This window comes from Lucilia cuprina, chromosome 3 (genome assembly GCF_022045245.1).
Source record: "Lucilia cuprina isolate Lc7/37 chromosome 3, ASM2204524v1, whole genome shotgun sequence".
In the NCBI taxonomy this organism is placed as follows: domain Eukaryota; kingdom Metazoa; phylum Arthropoda; class Insecta; order Diptera; family Calliphoridae; genus Lucilia; species Lucilia cuprina.
This window is the reverse complement of record NC_060951.1, coordinates 25014571-25037537: the sequence shown is the minus strand read 5'-3', so window position 1 is coordinate 25037537 and position 22967 is coordinate 25014571. Positions and strand designations below refer to the sequence as shown.

General features: G+C 28.9%; 1 protein-coding gene and 1 non-coding gene across 3 annotated transcripts; both read right to left on the bottom strand.

Annotated features, from left to right (window-relative positions):
* Positions 1-675: 675 nt before the first annotated feature.
* On the bottom strand, positions 676-757 carry Trnas-cga. Its single transcript has one exon. It is a non-coding gene; the product is annotated as a tRNA-Ser (tRNA).
* A 3155-nt stretch (positions 758-3912) lies between these two features.
* Positions 3913-21025, bottom strand: LOC111690359 (tetracycline resistance protein, class A). 2 transcript variants are annotated; one of them, XM_023452829.2, is made up of 7 exons: positions 20436-21025; positions 5843-6120; positions 5376-5777; positions 5040-5308; positions 4874-4975; positions 4431-4809; positions 3913-4367 (listed from the first exon to the last, which is right to left on the bottom strand). In XM_023452829.2, the coding sequence occupies exons 2-7, from the start codon at positions 6109-6111 to the stop codon at positions 4073-4075; spliced, it is 1716 nt and encodes a 571-aa protein (XP_023308597.2). In that variant the 5' UTR covers positions 6112-6120; positions 20436-21025; the 3' UTR covers positions 3913-4072. The 2 variants fall into 2 exon arrangements, with proteins under 2 accessions (XP_023308597.2, XP_046802271.1); XM_046946315.1 differs by having other exon boundaries at positions 20665-21025.
* Between the last annotated feature and the right edge of the window lie 1942 nt (positions 21026-22967).

Sequence of the window (22967 nt, the reverse complement as noted above, 5' to 3'; positions counted from 1 at the left end):
ATCGGCCCATATTTGACCTATAAAAAGCCTCATTTAGAAATTTTAATTTTTTATCAATAAATTGCTTAAATATTTTGTTTGGAATTATGGTAATGTTCAACATAAAAGTTTCTTTATAAAAAATAAAAATTTTAAAAATGTACTCATGATGTAGCGTATTATATGGTCGGCCATGCCCGATTATACTTTCCTACTTGTTTATCTATAGAGTTAATAAATAATAACAGGTTGTATAACCATTAAAAAATATCCATGTTCAACAACACATGTACTATATCAGAATGGAAAAATATTGGATGCAAAAAAAATAGACTTGGAGAAAACAACGTTGGTGGCGATATTTTAATTTTTTTCCCAATCATAGATTATTACAATGAAGCAAAAAAACATTTATACAAACTAGAACATATCTGACATTATCAAAAACGTAAATTTACATATGTAAGTATGTATGTACTTACATAGATAGTTTAAAATGTATAATTAATTTAAGTCTACTGTGCCCGTATTCGTCTACGTTGTAAATTTTTACAATAAGTCGTTCCCGTAATGAAATTTCAATGTATTATGTTGTTTTTCTGATTACTTCTCACCATATATGGCTAAAACCAACAAAACGGAAGAAAATATATATCCTAACAAATAAAAAATGTACAAAAAAAATCAAAAAATCTTCGCAGCCGGTAGGATTCGAACCTACGCTCCCAGAGGGAATCTGATTTCGAGTCAGACGCCTTAACCACTCGGCCACGACTGCTTGTGCAAGCCGCTTCACCAATTCGTTATTTATTACTATTTACTTACATTCTTAAATTTTTTATAGCTACAACAACTGTTAACAACATTTGTTCTTATACTACTCAATAGCTGTTAGCAAACAGTGTAATGTTAACATAGTAAATAATAACAGTGTTGATAACTAATGTATGGATGAATGTATGTAAGAGGTTTGTTCACAACTCTTGTTGTTTGTTTATTTTTTCGTAAATAAATCAGCAATAAATTTAAATGTTTTTTGTTGTTATACATATTTAGGTATTTAATTGCTGAAAAAGTGTGATTGTACATTGTTAAAGTTAAATGTGCACAATAACATTAACTAAAATGTCTAAGATAAAAATGACGTATGTTTTAATGTTTAGCTATTTTTCATTAAAAAGTGTTCGTTTTAAAAGGTGCAATTAGATAAAAGCAACAAAAATGGTCTAAAAATATGTTTGCAAATAATAATATAAAAAGTCCAACTTATTATACCCTTCACCTTCGTGAGAAGGGTATATATAAGTTTGTCATTCCGTTTCTAATTTCTATAACATAATTTTCCGACCCTATAAAGTATATATATTCTGGATCCTTATAGATTAAGTCGCCCGTCGATTAAGCTATGTCTGTCTGTCCGTCTGTATGTCTGTCTGTTGCAATCAGTTTTTAGAGGACCCCAGATATCGGCGAGAGAAGATCGCTATTAAAAATCAGCAAAATCGGTCGGTAAATAACGGAGATATGAGCAAAAATCCGAGGCAACCTCTGAAAATTTTATCAAAAAATGTCATATTTTTTCATGCTTTGTTAAATAAGCAACAACAACACTGTATATTAGAAAAAGGTGTACACGTGTGTGTAGTTGTATTTGGTTTTTCAGCTGTGTATATCGTTTACTTGGAAGCTATTGGCGTCATGGAGTTGTGTATTTTGTTTCTGTGAATTCTGTTCGTATATTTGGATGTAGGTTGGATTAATTGCGTTGTTTATTTTGTTTTTCTGTGTTTTTCGTTATGTATGTTTAGATGTCTGTTGGTTTAATTGTCTTGTGTATTTTGTTTTTTATTTCGTTTAGCGTTGTTGTTAATTTTGTTTTGCTTTTGGTGTATTATTAATGTAATCGGGAAAACATTTATAAAACGAAATATGTTTAAAATACACTATGATGAAGAGTATATAAGATTCGGCACAGCCGAATATAGCACTCTTACTTGTTATACCCTACACCACTATAGTGGGGAGGGTATTATACGATTGTGCTGATGTTTGTAACATACAAAAATATTGGTTTTTTATCAACGTAAAAGTTTCTTTATAAAAAATAAAAATTTTAAAAATATACTCATGGTGTAGGGTACTATATGGTCGGCCATGCCCGACTATACTTTCCTACTTGTTTTTATCTACATATGAAAATATGTGTGTATATATAAATTAGTGCGTCCCGAGAAACAGCCTTTTAAAATAAATTTTTGGAACAGTCCTAACACAGATAACATCTAAAAATTGCATTTTCTTTGATCTTTTTAACCCGAATACTATATATTCATTTAAACCAATAATATTTTATTCAAATACCCTCCATTAGCAAGCATCTTTTTACCATTTAATTACTATTACATTTTTAGATACCTCGACAAAAGTTTTGCTGGGAGAGTACCTACACACATTTATGCAAATTTTGATTAGGTCCAGAAAATAGGATATTAAGTGAGTTTCAGATGTGAACATCATACGGAAGCCTTGACTTATTATAAACCGATCAGGTAGATGCCAAATAATTTAGGAGAATGATTTGTATATTTGCAAACATATTCCTGTCGAGCTTAAATCCGAAGTGGACATTATATGGGTATTATGACTAACTACTGCCCTATTAAAAAAATATATAGGGTGATTTATATGTAGATAAAACGTTTTTGTGTAGAATTTTATTAAAATAGCTTAATTATCCAAAGAAATATGTGCGTTTATGTGATCGAAAGTGGACCTTATATGGGAGCTATGACCAATAATGAAACGATCCGGAAAAATGTGTTGAAATGATTTATATACACACAAAACACATTCGAGTCGAATTTCATCCTGCAAACTTTATAATACAATGAATTATGTACGTAAAAGTGATTTTTTTATATGGGAGCTATGACCAATTGTGGACTGATACAGATCCACTTTAGTAATTTAATTTCCGGAAATATAAACCTTTGTATGGGGGCCATTGAAAATTTTGTATCAATTTTTATAATTTTCAACACACTTGATCCCTGGCAAGTAAAAGGGTGTGTGACAAAATTAATTTTATTTGCTTTTTTAGTTCCTGAGAAAACTGTTTATTTTACACAGACAGACGGACACAGCAAAATCGACTCAGAATTTTAAAAGAATCCAGAATATATATACTTTGTTGTGTCTTATGTGAATATTTATTGGTCTAGGTCTGATCTACCACCACTGAAGGTTTTGAAGGTTATAAAAAGTATGGGGATTTTAAATGTGTGTAATAAACACGAGATCTCAGATTCAAGGATAGGCATTCCTATTTCTCTTTTTATTTCTTTGTACTGTGTTATTAGAAGATTTTAATCACGTTCTGCTTGGACCTATAGAATCCATTTTAATTTTTTGCATACAACATTATAGTGCATATTTGATAGCTTCTCGATATATAGTTATTCCACATTCTTTCTCACTTCCATTATCTTCTACACAGCTGTTCGGTAGGATAGAGCCAACACAACCTATTTATCCTTCAACCGACTTCAAGAAAGTCAATTTTCACCTCATAGACTACAAATAGATACATAAAGAAAAGCTTATGATTTTTTTTAATTGTCCACTTTCTCGCTTACAAAGGGGACACTAAAGGGACGATTCACTCTCGTTTACGAGTAGCACCAAAAAATACAAAAATTCGTATATCTGGGAAACCACTAGGGCTAAAATCCTAAAACTACTTTACGTTCACCACACTCGTCCTTATTTTAAAGCTCTATTGAGTGTCTAAGTTCTAAATCAATTTAAATATTTGTAATCATTTTTCTTTGTGATTTGGAGATATGGAAGTTAAGTCTTTTAAAAACCAAACAGGAAACATTTTAAGCTTCAATTCTCCAAAACATATTTCTCTAAAATTTCATAAAAATTACATTTTATTTATTATTATTTTAAAAAACTATTTTATTATTATTTAACTTTAATATAATACATATTAACAAATATAACATAAAAAACAATACTTTTATCACTTTAAATTTCACTTCTAAGATTTTTCACATAGAGAAATTAAAAAAAAATATATATCCTAATATTACAAATGCGTATTATGTTCAGATTTCACATCCCCATTATCAACCACATCGGGCATAAAAGCTTTATTATCCAAACCATTATTACTGGCACTCACACAATTATTCGTTTGACAAGTATGATCGCAAATATGTTCGTGCAAGGCATTTGTAACGATACCATTTAAATGGCCCTTTGCCTCCGAAGCCAAGGCAATGGCATCAATAGTACTAATATTGCCATTGGTGTCTTTAGCAGACTCTTGATCGGTTAGTTTGAGTTTACGATTAAGTTGACGTTGGAAATTGTACATCCAGCTGTAAAAAGATCGTAAAGATATAAATGGACATTCTTAAAAATGTTTCATGTTTCAAACTTACAAGAATATTATCACAGCCAATACGGTAATACCGCCTCCCAGTATATAAAATGCACCGGGAAATACTTTTATAGTGGCAGCATATAGTGTACTATACATGGGAGCGTACACTACCGGCATAAGAGCTTCTGCCACACCAAACAATGAGTTTACTTTACCCAATTCATCCTTTGACACCAGTTTAGTAGCCATAGAACGCATGGCTATAAATGAGGTACCATTAAAGATCTCCACAATAGCACCCACATACATATGCCAGGGTAACGTGGCAAAGGCATAAACAAAGCCCGAGAGAATCTTAGAAGTACTAGATAGAACACCAATAAGAGCATCATCAATTTTGAGTTTATGCGATAAAACGCCCACACAAAACAAAACACCTGCGAGAGGAAAATTCAAAAGATCAAAATAAATTTTTATTAACAAGTTCATTCAGAAACTTACCCACTAAACCTGTTACCACAGCAAATGTATTGAAAACACTGAAATCCACCTCATTCCAATTGAATCGATAGCGAGTAAACAAATACATGACATTCATTTCACCTGTTAAAGATTTATTAAAATTTTATCTTATTTTCATAAGGGAATTCGATTTAAAAGTTTTTACCATAAATGGGTCCTATGACTACCATTACGACAATCATGAGTAAGATAACACGTGCTCTTCTTTTATTCTCTCCTTTTTTGAAGGCCACGCGGAATGTTTCCACTATATGTTGTTTATCGAAAAAGTCGGCTAATAAACTTTTAGGCTTCTCTTTTGTCTCCGGTTGTATACAACGGGGACGGGGTTCGGGTAAAAAGAAGAAACCATAAACCAAAGAGAACACATACAAACTAGCCGAAATGGAGAAAACGCCATAAAATCCAATTTTTCTGAAATAAAAATATAAAAAACATATTTAGATTATTTAAATCTAATCCATTTCATATCTGTACTTACTTCAGCAACACTCCACTAAGAGCCGTACCTATGGGCACGCCCACCGAGAAGCAGATATTTAAAATACCAACTCTTAGTGTTCTCTCCTCTTCGGTGGTAATGTCAGCTATATAACTGAAAACTCCCATAAGCATGACAAACCAACCACCACTTAGCGAGGGAAATATGGCCTCCGTTAGACCAGCCACTTCCATGGGTGTTTGTTTGAAATATACGCACAACATTAGACCTACAGTTCCCAAAAATTCTCCCACTATCGGTATCATAATGCAAGGTTTTCTCCGATGATGTCTATCACTCCACGAACCCCAAAACAATATCAGCAAGCAGGGAAATAGAGATTGTATCACAGTTTTCCAGGCCACCATATGGGCAACCATTTTTTGGATGGTTTCTTCTTCCCTAGAAAGATAAATGAAAATGTTTAAATATGTTTTTAATTTAAGCAATCCGATTGTTTTACTCACATCGTATAATTAGTTGTTTCTCTTCTCGTCAAGGCATCACAGATCTCATCACCATAGTTCATATTTACACGGCAGGCTTTTTCCAAATTTAGATTTTGCGTTGCCAAATTTGACAATACACTCGGCATAATATATGCCGCCACCACCGGTTCTACGGTTATATTTTTTATGATTTTATCCAGTTTTTCTCGCCATGTTAGTGATGGTTTTTCATCTAATTTAGATTTTGTAACGGCGACAGTTTTACAGGGTTCACTAGAGACACCCATGGTCTATAGCTGGAAAAAAAGAAATGATATAGATTATTGTAACTGATTTGAAGTTTGGATCAATTTCATAAATATTCGATAGTAGTTCAAGCGATTGATTATATATCTTTTTGCAAAAGTGGTCGTAGGTTTAGTTATGGACCCATACACCTGATATGTCAATATATATTAGTATTTTTAAATCATTTATGAACGTTAAAGTCATTTTCTTATGGAGACCTCATATTGGGATAAATGTAGTCCCATTTTTGACATGTATGCTATGAACAGTAATCCGATCGGTAAAACATTTAACAAATTGATTTGTATATATACAATATAAGTTCGAATCGACTTTTACGACATAATCATACTGGAGTGGATTAACAATAAAACGTAGCGACGCTGTAATCTAAGATCATAACCATATGTATATCTATATATCTATATATCTATCTATCTATCTATCTATCTATCTATCTATCTATCTATCTATCTATCTATCTATCTATCTATCTATCTATCTATCTATCTATCTATCTATCTATCTATCTATCTATCTATCTATCTATCTATCTATCTATCTATCTATCTATCTATCTATCTATCTATCATCTATCTATCTATCTATCTATCTATCTATCTATCTATCTATCTATCTATCAATTTTGTGTCAAGTTTCATTAACGGACATACAGACGGCTAAATCGATTCTGAAAATGATTCTGAGTCGATTGGTATACTTTAAGGTGATAACATTAAATCAATTTTTTGGAGTGTTACAAACTCCAGCACAAACCCAATATACCCCACTAAAGTGGTGTAAGGTAAAATAATCAGATCACTACAGAATTGTCGGACAGTCGTTACACTATATATGTAAAGCATATACCGGCGGATAGAGAGGCAGATAAAAAAATCACCACTACACACACACTATTGGATTTTTTTCATTGAAATAGCACTGAAAAAAATATTTGGTTATTTTTAATTTTGAAGATTAAATTGCATTACTGTAAAATGCGAATATTTATAAACAATGTGTAATCAATGTACTTAAGAATGATAATTTCTTCACATAGAAACAACATTTCTAATTAAAATGTATAAAAAAAGTATGAAACAAGATTAACTTATTTACTTTCATTGTTATGCATTCTAGAAAATTATTTAGAGTGTACGTTGTTTTTGTAAATTATGCTCTTGCTTTTGCAAGTTGTTTTTTGTTTTTTCAAATTGTGTTTGCAATTTCTTTAACAAAGCGACATCAACCTGCTTTGTTGAATGCTGTCAAGCAACTAAATAAAATATTTGTATTTTTGATGCTCTTGTTTAGAGGTTCGTATGCGATCGTGTTGTGTACATGTAATTTGCCGAAAATCTTCGTTGTCAGAACAATACTAGCGCCGACGTCTGATGTAAAGACTTTTTCAACACTGACACATTATTTTAAGATTACTCGTTTCTAAACATGTATTTGGTAGACAGAAGTACCAATAGAGCAAACCTCAATTATAAATTTGACAATGAAGAAACAACTTCCGAACAATATAAAGTTCAATATTATTCTGAAGTTACAGTCATAAGTAAGTTATATGACGTCATAATTTTGTCATATGACTTCTTCAATTTATGGTAATGGCCAAACAGAGGAACAGCTCTACAAACTGACATTAAAATAACTAAAAGACAAGGTGGGTTCATAAAACATGCCCGGATGAAATCTGTATTACATAATTCGATACTAGAATACAAACAGTTGAAGATTGTATTGAAAATGGTGTAATATTGTTCCTTTTTTCTCAACTGACAAAATTTTCCCATTTCTCTACATTGTTTTTTTAGTTAATAATGATACCACAAAAAAATTGAATACACGAAATAACTAAACAAAATTAATATTGAATAATTTTATCTAAAGTTCAAAAAAAATCCCACCAGAATTAGAACAGTTCTTATGAGACTATAATATGAAAACAAAAACAAGTATGAATGTATAGTCGAGCATAGCCGACCATATGATACCCTACACCAGTCAGTATGTATGTTAAAAATGGGGATTATTTAAAAAAATAAAGCATTTGGTTTGTTTTTTTAACTTTATTTCGGAATATTTTTACTTTTTTTTTTGGCAAAAAAAGATATTTTTTTAAGAGGGCTCAAAGGGGAATAGGGAAAAATATGGCCCTATCCTTAAAAATGTTGGTAGGGGGAGTTAAGTCTTCTTCAATATTATTTATGTAGAATTTAAAAGTGTTATTAGTGTTTGTAAGTGAATTTTGACCTTTAAGTCATTTTCTGAAGGGGATTTTGTATGGGGGATAGGGTCAAATGAAGCCCGATCATTACAAAAATCTGTAGTGTTATTTAAAGTTCTATAAAACTAAGTTTTGTTGACTTATGTTAACATAATAGATCATTTTAATTAATTATAAGCCAAAAGGCCCTATTTGGGGGGTACGGTTGTATGGGGGCTAGTCGAAATAATGGACCGATTTTAACCATTTTCAATATGCTTTGTCCTTGGGCCGTGTGTGCCAAATTTCATCCAATTATCTTGAAAATTGCGACCTGTACCTTGCGCATAAGGTTTACATGGACAGCCAGCCAGACGGACGGACATAGCTTAATCGACTCAGAAAATTATTCTAAGCCGATTGGTATACTTTAAGGTAGGTATTGGACGAATATTTTTGTATGTTACAAACATCAGCACAAACCCAATATACCCTCCCCACTAAAGTGGTGTAGGGTATAAAAATGGTTAAAATATTTAAAACAAATTTTCTCATAACTAACACCGAGAACAAATCAAAACGTGTAGTCAAATAGTAAAAATACAAATTGAAAATATTTGAAAATCCCATAATTTGTAATAATTTTTATGACTAAAAAATAAGGTATTTGCTTAATTATATTTTTTATAAATAAATCATTGAAGCATGACGTTTGCTGAAGTGACGTCATTAAAATAATTGTAATTTATTTAATACATATTTAACTATACTATTGTTTTTTTTGCATTTTTTGCTTTTCTTGTTTCCGTAGTAGTTTTTTTTTTGGAAATTAAAAAATTCTATTTAAATTAACTTAACGACAACAGCAATAATAAATTTACAAGTGGGAGTAAATTAAAAAAATAACAGAAAAAGCAGCTTAATCTTCTAATTGTTTTTTTTTTTTTTGTTCAAAATATGTGTGAAATGTATTTCAGTTATTTATATTATAAATTTCGAATATGATTACGAAACATATTGTTTGTTGTTTTCAGTTACAGCACAAGTAAATTATGAGAACCATATGGAAATGATGGGGAATTTGTTATCGTAATTTATCGGGAAATAATTTAAAATTAAAATTGTTGAGAATATCTTGAAGAGATTTTCGTACAAAGCAACACTATTAGGGTCAAAGTGTTAAGTGTCAAAAGATGTGTCCGAATGCATGATATTATGCACTTAATTGATTTTACATTACATTCTTTACACATTTTTGGACCACATAAAACTATTAAGATACAGATTTTTGAATTGGATAAGTTATTACCATTATAACCTAAATAAATTTTAAAATTAATTAAAATATGTAATGATCTCTCTTCTATCTAGATAACATTCATAAAAACAAATAGAACTTTTAAAGGAACTCAGAATTTTTTAGAAATATTAATAATTTTGTATATCCAAAAAATCAGATGTCACGAACTTAACTCCCTCTTCTAACAGCCTGTGGATATGTCCATACACAGAGAAAAAAAGATATATACACTCCTGATACCAAATTGACACTAAAATGTTTAAAATTATTCAATAACATCCGTACATACATACATACGTACGACAACTCTCGTTATCGATATCGAAATTTTATACACATCCGTTGTCAAAACGTTAACAGCATTAAAAAAAAAAACACTTTGTCAACAGTGAGATAATTCCAATATTTTCATCTACAGGATGTTTTTTCTTACTCGAGGGTGGCAATTTTTTACATTGTTCTGTAAAAAATCTCATTCTGCGGAATGAGATTAATCCAATACATACGACTATAAAGAAAAGCCAACCACGGTTTAGAACCTAAGATCAGGAGAAAACACTATATTGATGCTGTAAGGAATGCTCCATTCCTATTACATACTCATCACCTAAATCATAGCTTATCCCACTACGCTATTAAAATGCAGTACCATTTAAGTAATACAAAATCCACTCCCCTGTAAAAATTATTGGAGTTCATGATCCGTTTAGTAGTTGTATGTAATGCATTCATGGATCATGACTACTTTTTTGAAAACAAAATGGTCAATAGGCCATGTTGCGGATCATGTAATCCCATAACTTAAACAATTGATTAGATTTTGGATGGGATATGTGCCCCTCACGTAGGACATCACAATGTTAAATAAAGTATGTTTTTTTTCAATATATTTGGAATATTTTTGGGCCAGTCCTAATCATTTTAGAAGTACTCTTTACATGAGTGTGCAGATATATTCATAATTGGTGGTCCAAAGTACAAAACCATTTAAATTGACAAGAGTTGTTTCAGTGATCACAAGAACATAATATTATAAGTTTAGAGTTGGAGTAAAACCCAACACACTCAACCATAAAGGAAAATTTCAGATAAGGTATAACCAGCTCAATCCCACATCTTACTCCATCCTTTAAATCTCAAAAACAACTCAGAAGAATTTTGATATAAAGCATAACCACTACGTGGACCTCAAAGGAACCTGAACTAAAAGATCAGTCAGAATGTCCAGCGGTAACTGACCACACGAAGTAACAGGTTATCTGATATGACCTCATGGTCGAGGATACATCTTCACCAATTTATAGTCACGGAATTATGTGGAAAATTGCATAACTCAATCAACTTTAACTTGTTTTGAATTCAATGAATTTGCTGCCGTTTTGTATTTTTTCTGAAAGAGTTCTGGCAACACTGGTACCGGTAGACTATAGGTAGGTACTGTTAGCACCAGTCATACAATAACATGCCACCTGCCTTGAGATCTTTATTCCTTATTTTGATAAAAATTCTAAGCAATTCTAAGATACAAAAGCTAAATTTCGTCTCCTTGAAATTTTAAAAACTACTTAATTTATACAATTTCTCAAAATCTTATTTAAATTACAACGAAACTACTCATCGTTTTAATGAATTACATCAATATTAATCAAATTTTAGTAGTTTCAATTAGTTTTCGCTTAACTTTTTACACTTTCGTTAATTAAAATGCCAAAAACCATTAAAAGAAAGATTTATTTAATTGAGGGTAAGTATGTATGATTGTAGTATATATGTGTGTATGTTTATACATGTGTGTATGAATACATTGAGAGGGTTTATGTATGAGAATGTATTGTTTTGGGTTTGCTTTTATTATTGGTTTTTTGTTGGCGCCTAGACTCATGCTTTTAATTTACATCATAATAAAATGCTATGACTATTTATTGCTTGTATTTACTAAAGTCGTACAGTAAACGAATAAATAAAACAACAAATACTTGTAGAGCATGAATAACATTTAAAAAAATAATAATAAATTCAATATGTCTGTCTTTGCGCCACGTATATGTATAATTATCGTTGTTGTTGTAAATCAAAATAATTGTTCATAAACTTGATATTGTATCATCAAACTACAAAAAAAAGCAGCAATTTAAATTTTTGCACAAATCAAGTTGAACTGCATATAAACAAAAAATTAAATAGTTGAACAATAAAAAATCTAAACGAAAACAAACTAAAAATGTATGTATAAAAGAAATAATTAAGTACTAAGTAAATACATACATACATACATACATACATACATACATACAACATACTCACACACTAATTTCTATATAATGCTGTAAACATACATTTTTAACTACACATTTTGTTTGGTTATTATTTTTTTTTTTTGCATTTAAATGAAAATTTTTTTTATCTAAATTAACTATAACGGAAGTTAATACACATCCAAATATTTTATTTATAATGATTTTTTTTCTGAGATCATGACAATTTGAATTTTTAAATTTGGGATCTTTTGCAATAAGGAATATAAAACAGTCCAAAGTCTGAACTAAAAACTTACTAGTATATTAAAGTCATTACAGTGAAATAGTTATATATACATATGTTTATCTGTATAGAATAATATACAGTCAGGGCTATAGAATAGTCTATAGTCAGGACTATAGAATATTCTATAGTCAGGACTATAGAATAGTCTATAGTCAGGCCTATAGAATAGTCTATAGTTAGAACTATAGAATAGTCTATAGTCAGGACTAAAGAATAGTCCATAGTCAGGACTATAGAATAGTCTATAGTCAGGACTACAGAATAGTCTATAGTCAGGACTATAGAATAGTCTATAGTCAGGACTATAGAACAGTTTATAGTCAGGACTATAGAATAGTCTATAGTCAGGACTATAGAAAAGTCTATAGTCAGGACTATAGAAGAGTCTATAGTCAGGACTATAGAAGAGTCTATAGTCAGGACTATAGAAGAGTCTATAGTCAGGACTATAAAAGAGTCTATAGTCAGGACTATAGAAGAGTCTATAGTCAGGACTATAAAAGAGTCTATAGTCAGGACTATAGAATAGTCTATAGTCAGGATTATAGAAGAGTCTATAGTCAAGACTATAGAATAGTCTATAGTCAGGACTATAGAATAGTCTATAGTCAGGACTATAGAAGAGTCTATAGTCAGGACTATAGAAGAGTCTATAGTCAGGACTATAGAAGAGTCTATAGTCAGGACTATAGAATAGTCTATAGTCAGAACTATAGAATAGTCTATAGTCAGGTTTATAGAACAGTCTATTTTCAGGACCATAGAATAGTCTATATTCAGAACTATAGAATAGTCTATAGTCAGGACTATAGAATATTCTATAGTCAGGACTATAGAATAGTCTATAGTCAGGACTATAGAATAGTCTATAGTCAGGACTATAGAATAGTCTATATTCAGGACTATGGAATAGTCTATAGTCAGGACTATAGAATAGTCTATAGTCAGAACTATAGAATAATCTATAGTCAGTCTATAGTCAGGACTATAGAATAGTCTATAGTCAGGACTATAGAATAGTCTATAGTCAGAACTATAGAATAGTCTATAGTCAGAAGTATAGAATAGTCTATAGTCAGGACTATAAATAGTCTATAGTCAAGACTATAGAATAGTCTATAGTCAGGCCTATAGAATAGTCTATAGTCAGAAGTATAGAATAGTCTATAGTCAGGACTATAAATAGTCTGTATTCAGGACTATAGAATAGTCTATAGTCAGGACTATAGAATAGTCTATAGTCAGGACTATAGAATAGTCTATAGTCAGGACTATAGAATAGTCTATTGTCAGGACTATAGAATAGTCTATAATCAGGACTATAGAATAGTCTATTGTCAGGACTATAGAATAGTCTATAGTCAGGACTATAGAATAGTCTGTGGTCAGGACTATTGAATAGTTTATATTGAGAACTATAGAATAGTTTATATTGAGAACTATAGAATAGTTAATATTGAGGACTATAGAATAGTCTATGGTCAGAACTATGGAATAGTGATATTCAGAATATTTTATAGGCTTTACAGAATTGTCAATATTCTTGATCAAACAATATTCTATATTCTTGACTATAGAATGGTTTATAGTCTTGTAAATAGAAAAGTCTAAAGTCTTGACAATAGAATAATCTATAGTCTTGACTGTAGAATAGACTATAGCCTGACTAGAGTAGCCTACAGTACTGACTATAGAATAGACTATAGCTTGGTTATAGAATAGTCTATAGTCTGACTAGAATAGTCTATAGTCTTGACTACAGAATTATCTACAGTCTGGACTATAGAATAGTCTATAGTCTTGATAAATAAATTAAAATGAAATCGTACATAGTTTTTATTTCCTAGAAAAAAATTTATTGTTTAATGAATGTTGTCCAGAGTAAGTCTTTTTTTGAAGTTCGCGAAAAAAGTATTTGTAATATAAATATTAAAGAAATCACGCTTTTAAATAACGTGAACGATCTAGTAATTAAATATCACAGCTATAAATGTAAGCGAGTAATTTATATAATTTACTTTTGCTTTAATTTGTTTCAAGAATTATAAAATTATATAGTTGTAACTATGGTTGTCCGGAACTATTTTGTCAATTAAAAAACAAATGAATTACTTTTTTTTAAACAATTTTAATTTTAAATTTATTTTTAATTTTCAAAAAATAATTGCAACCCACTATAAATAGATCTAGATGATTTTCTATTTTAGTTGTCAACAATTTCAATTGCACTATAATAAATAAATAATATAATTAATAACAAATTAATTAAAACATTTAATTACTTATAACTATGTACGTGTCGCCCAAAACGACAATTAAATGTTTAACTTATCAAATGCAGTTTTTTTTTGTTATAAATAATTACAAAATGTAAGAATTTTTATAGCGAAAAAAAATTAAAATAAAATCACATAATTTTATAATTATAATTAGTTACGTGTTAAATTGAAAATTTTTATTGTATATTAGTGATTATTTCAGAAAAATATAGAGCAAAACTAAATAGAAGTTAAAACATTCCACTTCATGCATAAAAGAAATTCTTCAATTAGAAAGAGATAGCAAATTGAAAAAAACTTCCACTGCTTGGGAATTGAATAAAAATTAAATATTTTACAATAATAAATAATCATATAAACATTTATAAAACCTTAATAACTTTAACAAAGCGGAAGAATTTCAATTAATTGTAAATTCAGTTTTGATGTTTACAAAAAATATATTTAATAAACAATTAATTGTTTATATAGTTTTGTACATAATACTTGATTACATATGGGTTTTCATCTGTTTTTTTGTGAAAAAAATGAAATAAACCCAATAGAAAATGTGTAATTGTTTGGTCATTGGGACTACATTTGATAATTTGCACACTTTAGGGAATCTAAAATATTACAATGGGAATTTCTGGATTATTATTATAGACAAAATTTGTTCAACATAAAACTAATTTTATGCATTGCAAAGGATTGATAAGTTTGAAGGTCTTGAAAATGCTATATATTGTTCCACGATTAAGCTAAACATTAGGACCACTGCCAATAGAGTTTATAATTATAATTATGGACCTACAATAATATTGTAAGAGGGACCTTGCTTCGATGGTTAGCATTGCATAGAGTACAAAAATCAACTAATTACAGTAAATTTTTTTTCCACATAATTCAAATACATGATTACTACAACAAAACCTATTAACAAATGTTAAGTAATAAATTATTTAATTTTTTTTTTGTAACCAATAGTATTTATGTATTCATTTGTTTTTCAATTTCCCTAATCAGTCGCAATAAAATAATGAACAAAAAAAATACTCTTATCAAATCGACAATAATTAAACAAATGTCAGATATTTAGAATAAAATACACGAAATGAAAATAATTTTAGAAAATGTCATTAAACAGTAATTAAATTAAATAAAATATTTAGATAAAAATAAAATAAGTAATTATTTAAATTGTAAAACAAGTGTAAATAAATGGTAAAAAAATATAAAAAAATTGTATACAATTCACTACCAAATACTAAAGATTCGCAATTTATTTTATTTGCAATTAAAACACGCAAACTTAATCTGTTTAGCAATAATAAAATGATAAGAATTTAATAATAACAAAATTAACAATAATACAAACACACATTATAAGATGTTGAGGAATCACAGCAATTAAACATTTAATTATTTTATTACATTAATATAAAGACAAAAATAAATTATAAAGTGCTAGAAAAAGGTTAATGACAAACAAAAACTTTCATTAAGTATGACGTTTTTTTGTTTCGACTGATAAGAATATTTTTTAAATATTAAATAATATTATTTGTTTAAACTTGTATTCACTAGAAAGTATATTTTATTTATTGATTTTATAAAACTTTATTTATAACTCAACAAAAATTATTTATAAAATTAATATGTTTATATCACACTATAACGGATGTAAAATAATAGATTTAAAAAAATTGTGTGGGACTTCCCTACATTTTAAAATATTTATTACATTTAAGAAGTTACAAAACTATTAACAGCACATAGCGTTCTTTCACTGAAAAGAAATTTGTAGTTGTATCTCGCAGTGTGTTAAGAATCCAATGGAACAAATCCAAAATGACAAGTTGTGTCCTGTTGAGAACTAACTAATTAACTAACAAACTAACTAACTAACTAACTAATGAACTAACTAACTAACTAAGAAACTAACTAACTAACTAACTAATTAACTAACTAACTAACTAATTATCTATCTATCTATCTATCTATCTATCTATCTATCTATCTATCTATCTATCTATCTATCTATCTATTTATCTATCTATCTATCTATCTATCTATCTATCTATCTATCTATCTATCTATCTATCTATCTATCTATCTATTTATCTATCTATCTATCTATCTATCTATCTATCTATCTATCTATCTATCTATCTATCTATCTATCTATCTATCTTTCTATCTATCTATCTATCTATCTATCTATCTATCTATCTATCTATCTATCTATCTATCTATCTATCTATCTATCTATCTATCTATCTATCTATCTATCTATCTATCTATCTATCTATATATATATATCTATCTATCAATCTATCTATCTATCTATCTATCTATCTATCTATCTATCTATCTATCTATCTATCTATCTATCTATCTATCTATCTATCTATCTCTCTATCTATCTATCTATCTATCTATCTATCTATCTATCTATCTATCTATCTATCTATCTATCTATCTATCTATCTATCTATCTATCTATCAATCTATCTATCTATCTATCTATCTATCTATCTATCTATCTATCTATCTATCTATCTATCTATCTATCTATCTATCTATCTATCTATCTATCTATCTATCTATATATCTATCTATCTATCTATCTATCTATATATCTATATATCTATATATCTATATATCTATCTATCTATCTATCTATCTATCTATCTATCTATCTATCTATCTATCTATCTATCTATCTATCTATCTATCTATCTATCTATCTGTGTGATTATGTTCCCGTAGATTTTATGACGGTTACACAAACGTGTTTTAATTCGCTCGCAAGCGAATTGAATTCCATCGCTATCTGTACATCCGTCATTTTTAAATTACCAAAAAAAGTTGCATTATGATTTCCCCAAACTGTAGGAACATATTGTCAGAATTGCACGAAAATTTGGTCCAACAGTTTAGCTGCAAACAAACACACATATTTTTCATAAAAACGCATCTGGTGCACACGGTCACCAAAACTGTTATACTGACAATTGTCAATAGAATTGCTGTTATACTGACAACTTTTCTAATATAGAAAAACTTGTCTACAATTTTCCAATAGAAAACTTTTATACTTAAATATTTTCTAAAACTATTTTTGTATAAAAAAATTTTTGTATAAAAAAACTATTAGACTGGCAATTTTTAAAGAAAAACTGTTATACTGACCATTGACACAATACGTGTTTCATTTCAATCAATATTTTTTTACAAAAAATTCGAATATTTATACTCATTTTTTAGTTATCAACAATTAATAAGTAGGTATTCGTGTAAATAATTCGGGATCACACATATTGCATGTTACTCGTATTATTTATTATTTTTATATGAATTTGAAGCGTGTATAAAGAGTAAACAATTAATATTTATTTATTACACGAGTATTATTTTGTAATAATACAACGAGTTTATTGTCCTATATAGTAATAAACTGTTACATCTGTTAAGAACTCCAATTAAAATGTAAACTACTTAACCTATTTAACTGGAAAAAAATACACCGGACCGGAAAAAATACCGGAAAAGGGAACATTTTTAATTTTAAGTTTCTAGCTTGTCCCGTGCTGACCCTATAATTTATTTGTTAATGTTAGTGGGAACAACGAAGTGTTCATCGTGGCAATAATTTCGATGGAATTTTCTTTTCAAGGATAATTGTGTACTTATTTTATAAAAATTGGCAGGTATCTTAATAGATCGTATTTTAAAATATTATTTAAACAAAAATTAACTTAATTTACATTAAAACTTTCAAGTGTATCAAGTAAGTGAAATATTTTAAAATTTTAACTATAAATTGGCATTACGATAATTTAAATGAAATTAAAATAAAAATGAAATTAAAAATTTTAACTTATTTTTATTACTCGAGAAAATAATTTTAGTTTCAAGCACTCCGAACTTGAATATTGAATAATATATCGATTGTATATTAAGAATCAGTTGTTGAAACTGATTCATTCGTTTGGGTTTAAAATCGGTTTTACAATAAATTGATTTTATAATATTGTATTATATAATATTCTATAAAAGTTTTTTATGATTAAAAAATATGCACTAAACAAAGTAGAAATCCGAGTAATATTTTCTTTGGTATTAAAGACATACCTAGCAAAAACTTGCACTATTATTAGAGGAGAGTATCATAATTTTTACTTTTATTAAACCTAGATGAGCCAATTTGTAATGATACATATTAAACAAAATTATAAAATCTAAAGCCATATTCTAGGGACCTCTTGTATAAGGGCTAGGTAAAAAACTGGACCGATCTCAAACAAAATTTGTAGGATCCGTACTTGGTAATCAATAGAAGTATGAGTGCCAAAGTTTACATGGACGGACGAAGAACAGACGGACTTGGTATAATCGAAAATTATTATAAGACTTATGTTTTTATACTTTAAATATCAGCACAAACGCATAATACTCTTCCCATTATAATGCTGTAGGGCTAGCAATTACTTTCTGTAAAGAATCTTTTATGGGTTCGATGTAGGACCTTACAGATATCAGCACAAACGCATTATACTCTTCGCATTACAGTGCTGTAGGGTTAGCAGTAACTCTAGGTTTAGCAGTTATTTTTGCTAGAGAATCTATTTTATGCGCTTAGCCTAATTATGGACCTAACTAAAATAGTGTTATATCGAATTTTATACATCTGGTTCATAAGCATTTTCTGAGTCGACTTAGCTATGTCCGTCCGTCCATGTAAACCTTGTAATCAAACTACAGGTCCAAATTTTGAAGATAATTTAATGAAATTTGGTACATGATCTTCTATTGTCCCAGGGACGAAGCAAATTGAAAATTGTTAAGATCGGTCGATTATTTCACATGACCGCCATACAACTGTACCCCCGAATAGGGCTTGTAAACCTTGTAATCAAACTACAGGTCGCAATTTCGAAGATAATTCAATGAAATTTGGCACATGAACTTCTATGGTACCGTAGACGAAATGGTTAATGAAAATGGTTAAGATCGGTCCATTATTTCATCTAGCTCCTATACACCTAGCCCCTATAAAGGCCCCCTTCAAAATTTGACTCAAATATCCACAGCTAAAACAGGTGTAGGGTATTATATGGTCGGCCTCGCCCGACTATAATTTCTTACTTGTTTTAAACCTGTTTTCATAAAAAATTCTATAAGTGCAGGTTCACACAGGAAAACTTTTTATTTTTGTGTGTTAGAGAAAGAAATATCAATCATCTCTTTCTCTCACACACAAAATCAAAAATTTTCCCCTTGAAAACCTGCACTAAGGAATATTTGTGGAAACTTTCAAGCCTCTAGCTGATTATGTTTGGATTCTATCGTGTTTACTTTTGTCATTCTATGCCAATAAATTTATGTGTTACAAGTTACCCTTTTTTTAGTGGTGGCTATACAACTGAAAATTTTGAGCGCATATTACTATGAGGAACCATTTTATGGTATTTCTTCCGATCATTTAATTCTGCTAGAAGTCTTAGGTCACATAGAGAAAATCTAATAACTTGTTTGTCGTTCTAGTTTGTGCAAATTTAGCTTTATGCTGTGCTTTAATTTCAAGGTTTTAATGGACGGATGAAGATCAGATGGGTATTGTTTTAATCGACCCAGAAAATGATTCTAAGGCGTAGAAGAATCAATATTTACAAATATCAACACAAAGTCATAGTTTCCAATAATACTTAGTTGTATTAAACTGATAGTTTTTAATAATACCTTAGTTATATCAAACTGATTTCTGGAAGAAAATCTTTTTTGGATGCCTAGTTTAATTATGAATCAAACGATTTAAAAAAATATTAATATTTTTGTTTTGATTTTTGGATATATCTAAGAGCGATTTATGAAATAGTTAAAGTTTTTAAGTTTGATAATATTAAATTACTTTCCAGTCCCCCACAAGCCTTCTAACACCACAAATTTATTAAAATTTTATAAAATATTTTACAATATGTAATAAATTGTATTAAATATTACCCTAAATTTTGAGTTGTATCGATTTTATGACAGGAAAAAGTGTTGCAAATACAAACAACAACTAAGTAATACAGTTAGTAAATCAAACATTCACGTTCCCACTCATACGAATTCTTTTCTAATACTTAGACTCGGACACTCTATTGTGTTTTTAATTGTATTTCAAAATTTATTTTTTTTGTTATTAAAACCAAAATAATTGAATATAATAAATGTTTGTTGTTAATACTTTTTTACGGTAAATAACAACAATGTTGTTGTTATAACAATTGCCGTTTTATAGTTAAGATGGGAATATGGTTTTAAATATATTATTTTACAACAAATAATTATTAAATAATTTTCGATTATTTTTGTTGTAGTTGTTGTGTTGTTGGTTAATTTTAATAAATAAATATTTTCACATGTGGAAATTTTTCGTGTTGAATTTCCAGTTATTTTTTTCGACAAATTATTGGTTTTTGTTGTTTGCTGCTATTAGTAGCGATTAATACATTATTTATGGTTAATTTTTTATTATATTTCATTTATATGATAATTGAGGTTTTGTTTTTAAATTTTAATAATACTTTAATTAATTTTTTTTTGTTATTTTAATTATTTCAAAAGGGTATTTTTTGTTAATTAGTTAAAATTTAAAATTTATTATTATTATTCTTTTCTATTATACGTTAAATTCAAATTTGTTTTCATTGTTTATTAATTTTCGTTTTCTTTTTTTATTATTATTTTTTCGTGTTTTTTTTTTTTTATTGTACTAGTACTTTATTTGTCAACAAAAAAAATTAATTGAAATTTGAAAAATTTAAAACCACATCTATTCAATGTTTAAATCCAAAAAATCCAACTGTCTGCGCTGGCTTAAAGTCAGTGACTAAAATTCGCATTGATATGCTGAGCTACCGTTACCTAAAGTCAAGTTCAGCACTCAGTAACTACAGCCAGTAGTCGTCGTAACTTGGGTCGGTGGTTAGACAAAGCTTTATCATCTACTAAATACGACAAATACAAAAAAAATACACACATACAACTGCTACTCTATCAAACACAGCCAAATACAATCATACGAATTCAGCCGACAAATCTATATACTAAAAGTAAGTCTCTAAATCAGTCGCTTAAGTTAAACAACCTACTATATTATTTTGGAAAACGCTTCTTCTTTATGTAGAAATCAAAAAAATATTACATTGAAATCAAGTTAGTTTAGGCCGACTATATTGTATACTATTTTGAATTACATTACTCTGTGTTAATTTTTTAAAGTTTTCCATCAATGATAACGCATTGAAGATTTTATATTAATAACATAGTCCAACACATTTTTAATACAGCGATTGGAGCTACGCATTTGGTGTCCAAATACCTTCAGGGTTTTGGTCCCTATTTTAAACGTTACAATAACGCGTAGGAATAATTAAAAAAAAGCTACAAATATATTTGTATACACTTTTATATGTCTATTATTCTTTGATATATCAAATTACTGGGTTTTCGACTTTTCTAAATTTTTTCTATAAAAATATTTTATCGTCTTTTTCGTCAAATCAAGAGCAAATGACTACAATAGTGTGGATACTTTGACTTCATTGGCGAATAATATAAAGCATATCATTGGCAAACATGTAGAGATGAAAGTGAATGATGTTATCTAGCATTCAAATACAGACCAACACCGATCCCTCACAGAATTATTATACCATAATACCTAATTTCAAAAAGCATGAAGTAGAGCGAATAGTGGAGGAGGTGACTGAAAGCATGGTTATTGACTCTGGAAAAAATCTATTTAAGGAGCAGAGATTAATTACTAGGTATTTTAACATTTTGATGTCATTGGTTATTACAATTGCTTACAAATAATCAGACAAATCAGTCAATGTAAATCGTTATTGTGGGTAGTAATATAAAGTAGTTCTACAAAACATCATATTGGCTTAATCTCAACACACCACGAAGTATTTAACGGACTTAACCTGAGACAGACAATACCAACAAAAAATTCTGAAAAGAAGTCTCCAGTCAGAAGCAACAGATAGATGATAATTTTTGAACATGGCTGACACTATGGACCAGCATTTTACTTAAGTACTTAAGATATCTAATCTCTGACCAACAACTGAGACCCACTAAGAGGTCCACAGTTGTCTTATATGTAAAGGAAAAACATGATTGTGGTAAGAGCAACATATTATGTTTAAAATTATAATTGTAGTCTAAATATACTATGGTTATTGTAATAATTTGTTATCATAATTTGATTAAAAAAATATGTATCGAAATCGAATTTATTTTGTCATAGAACAATTTAACATATAATGGTTATATGGAAGTTTAAATGATTGTAAATAACATAGTATATTTTCATTGTTACCATTATTTAGTTATTAAAAAAATAATTATGTTTCAGTAAAACATACTCAAAGAACAATATGGTTTAAATCAAATGAAAATAACAATATATTGTTACAGTGAACATATTTTAGTTATTGTAACCATGTTGAACCCCGTTTTTCAAATGCGTGTAACGAC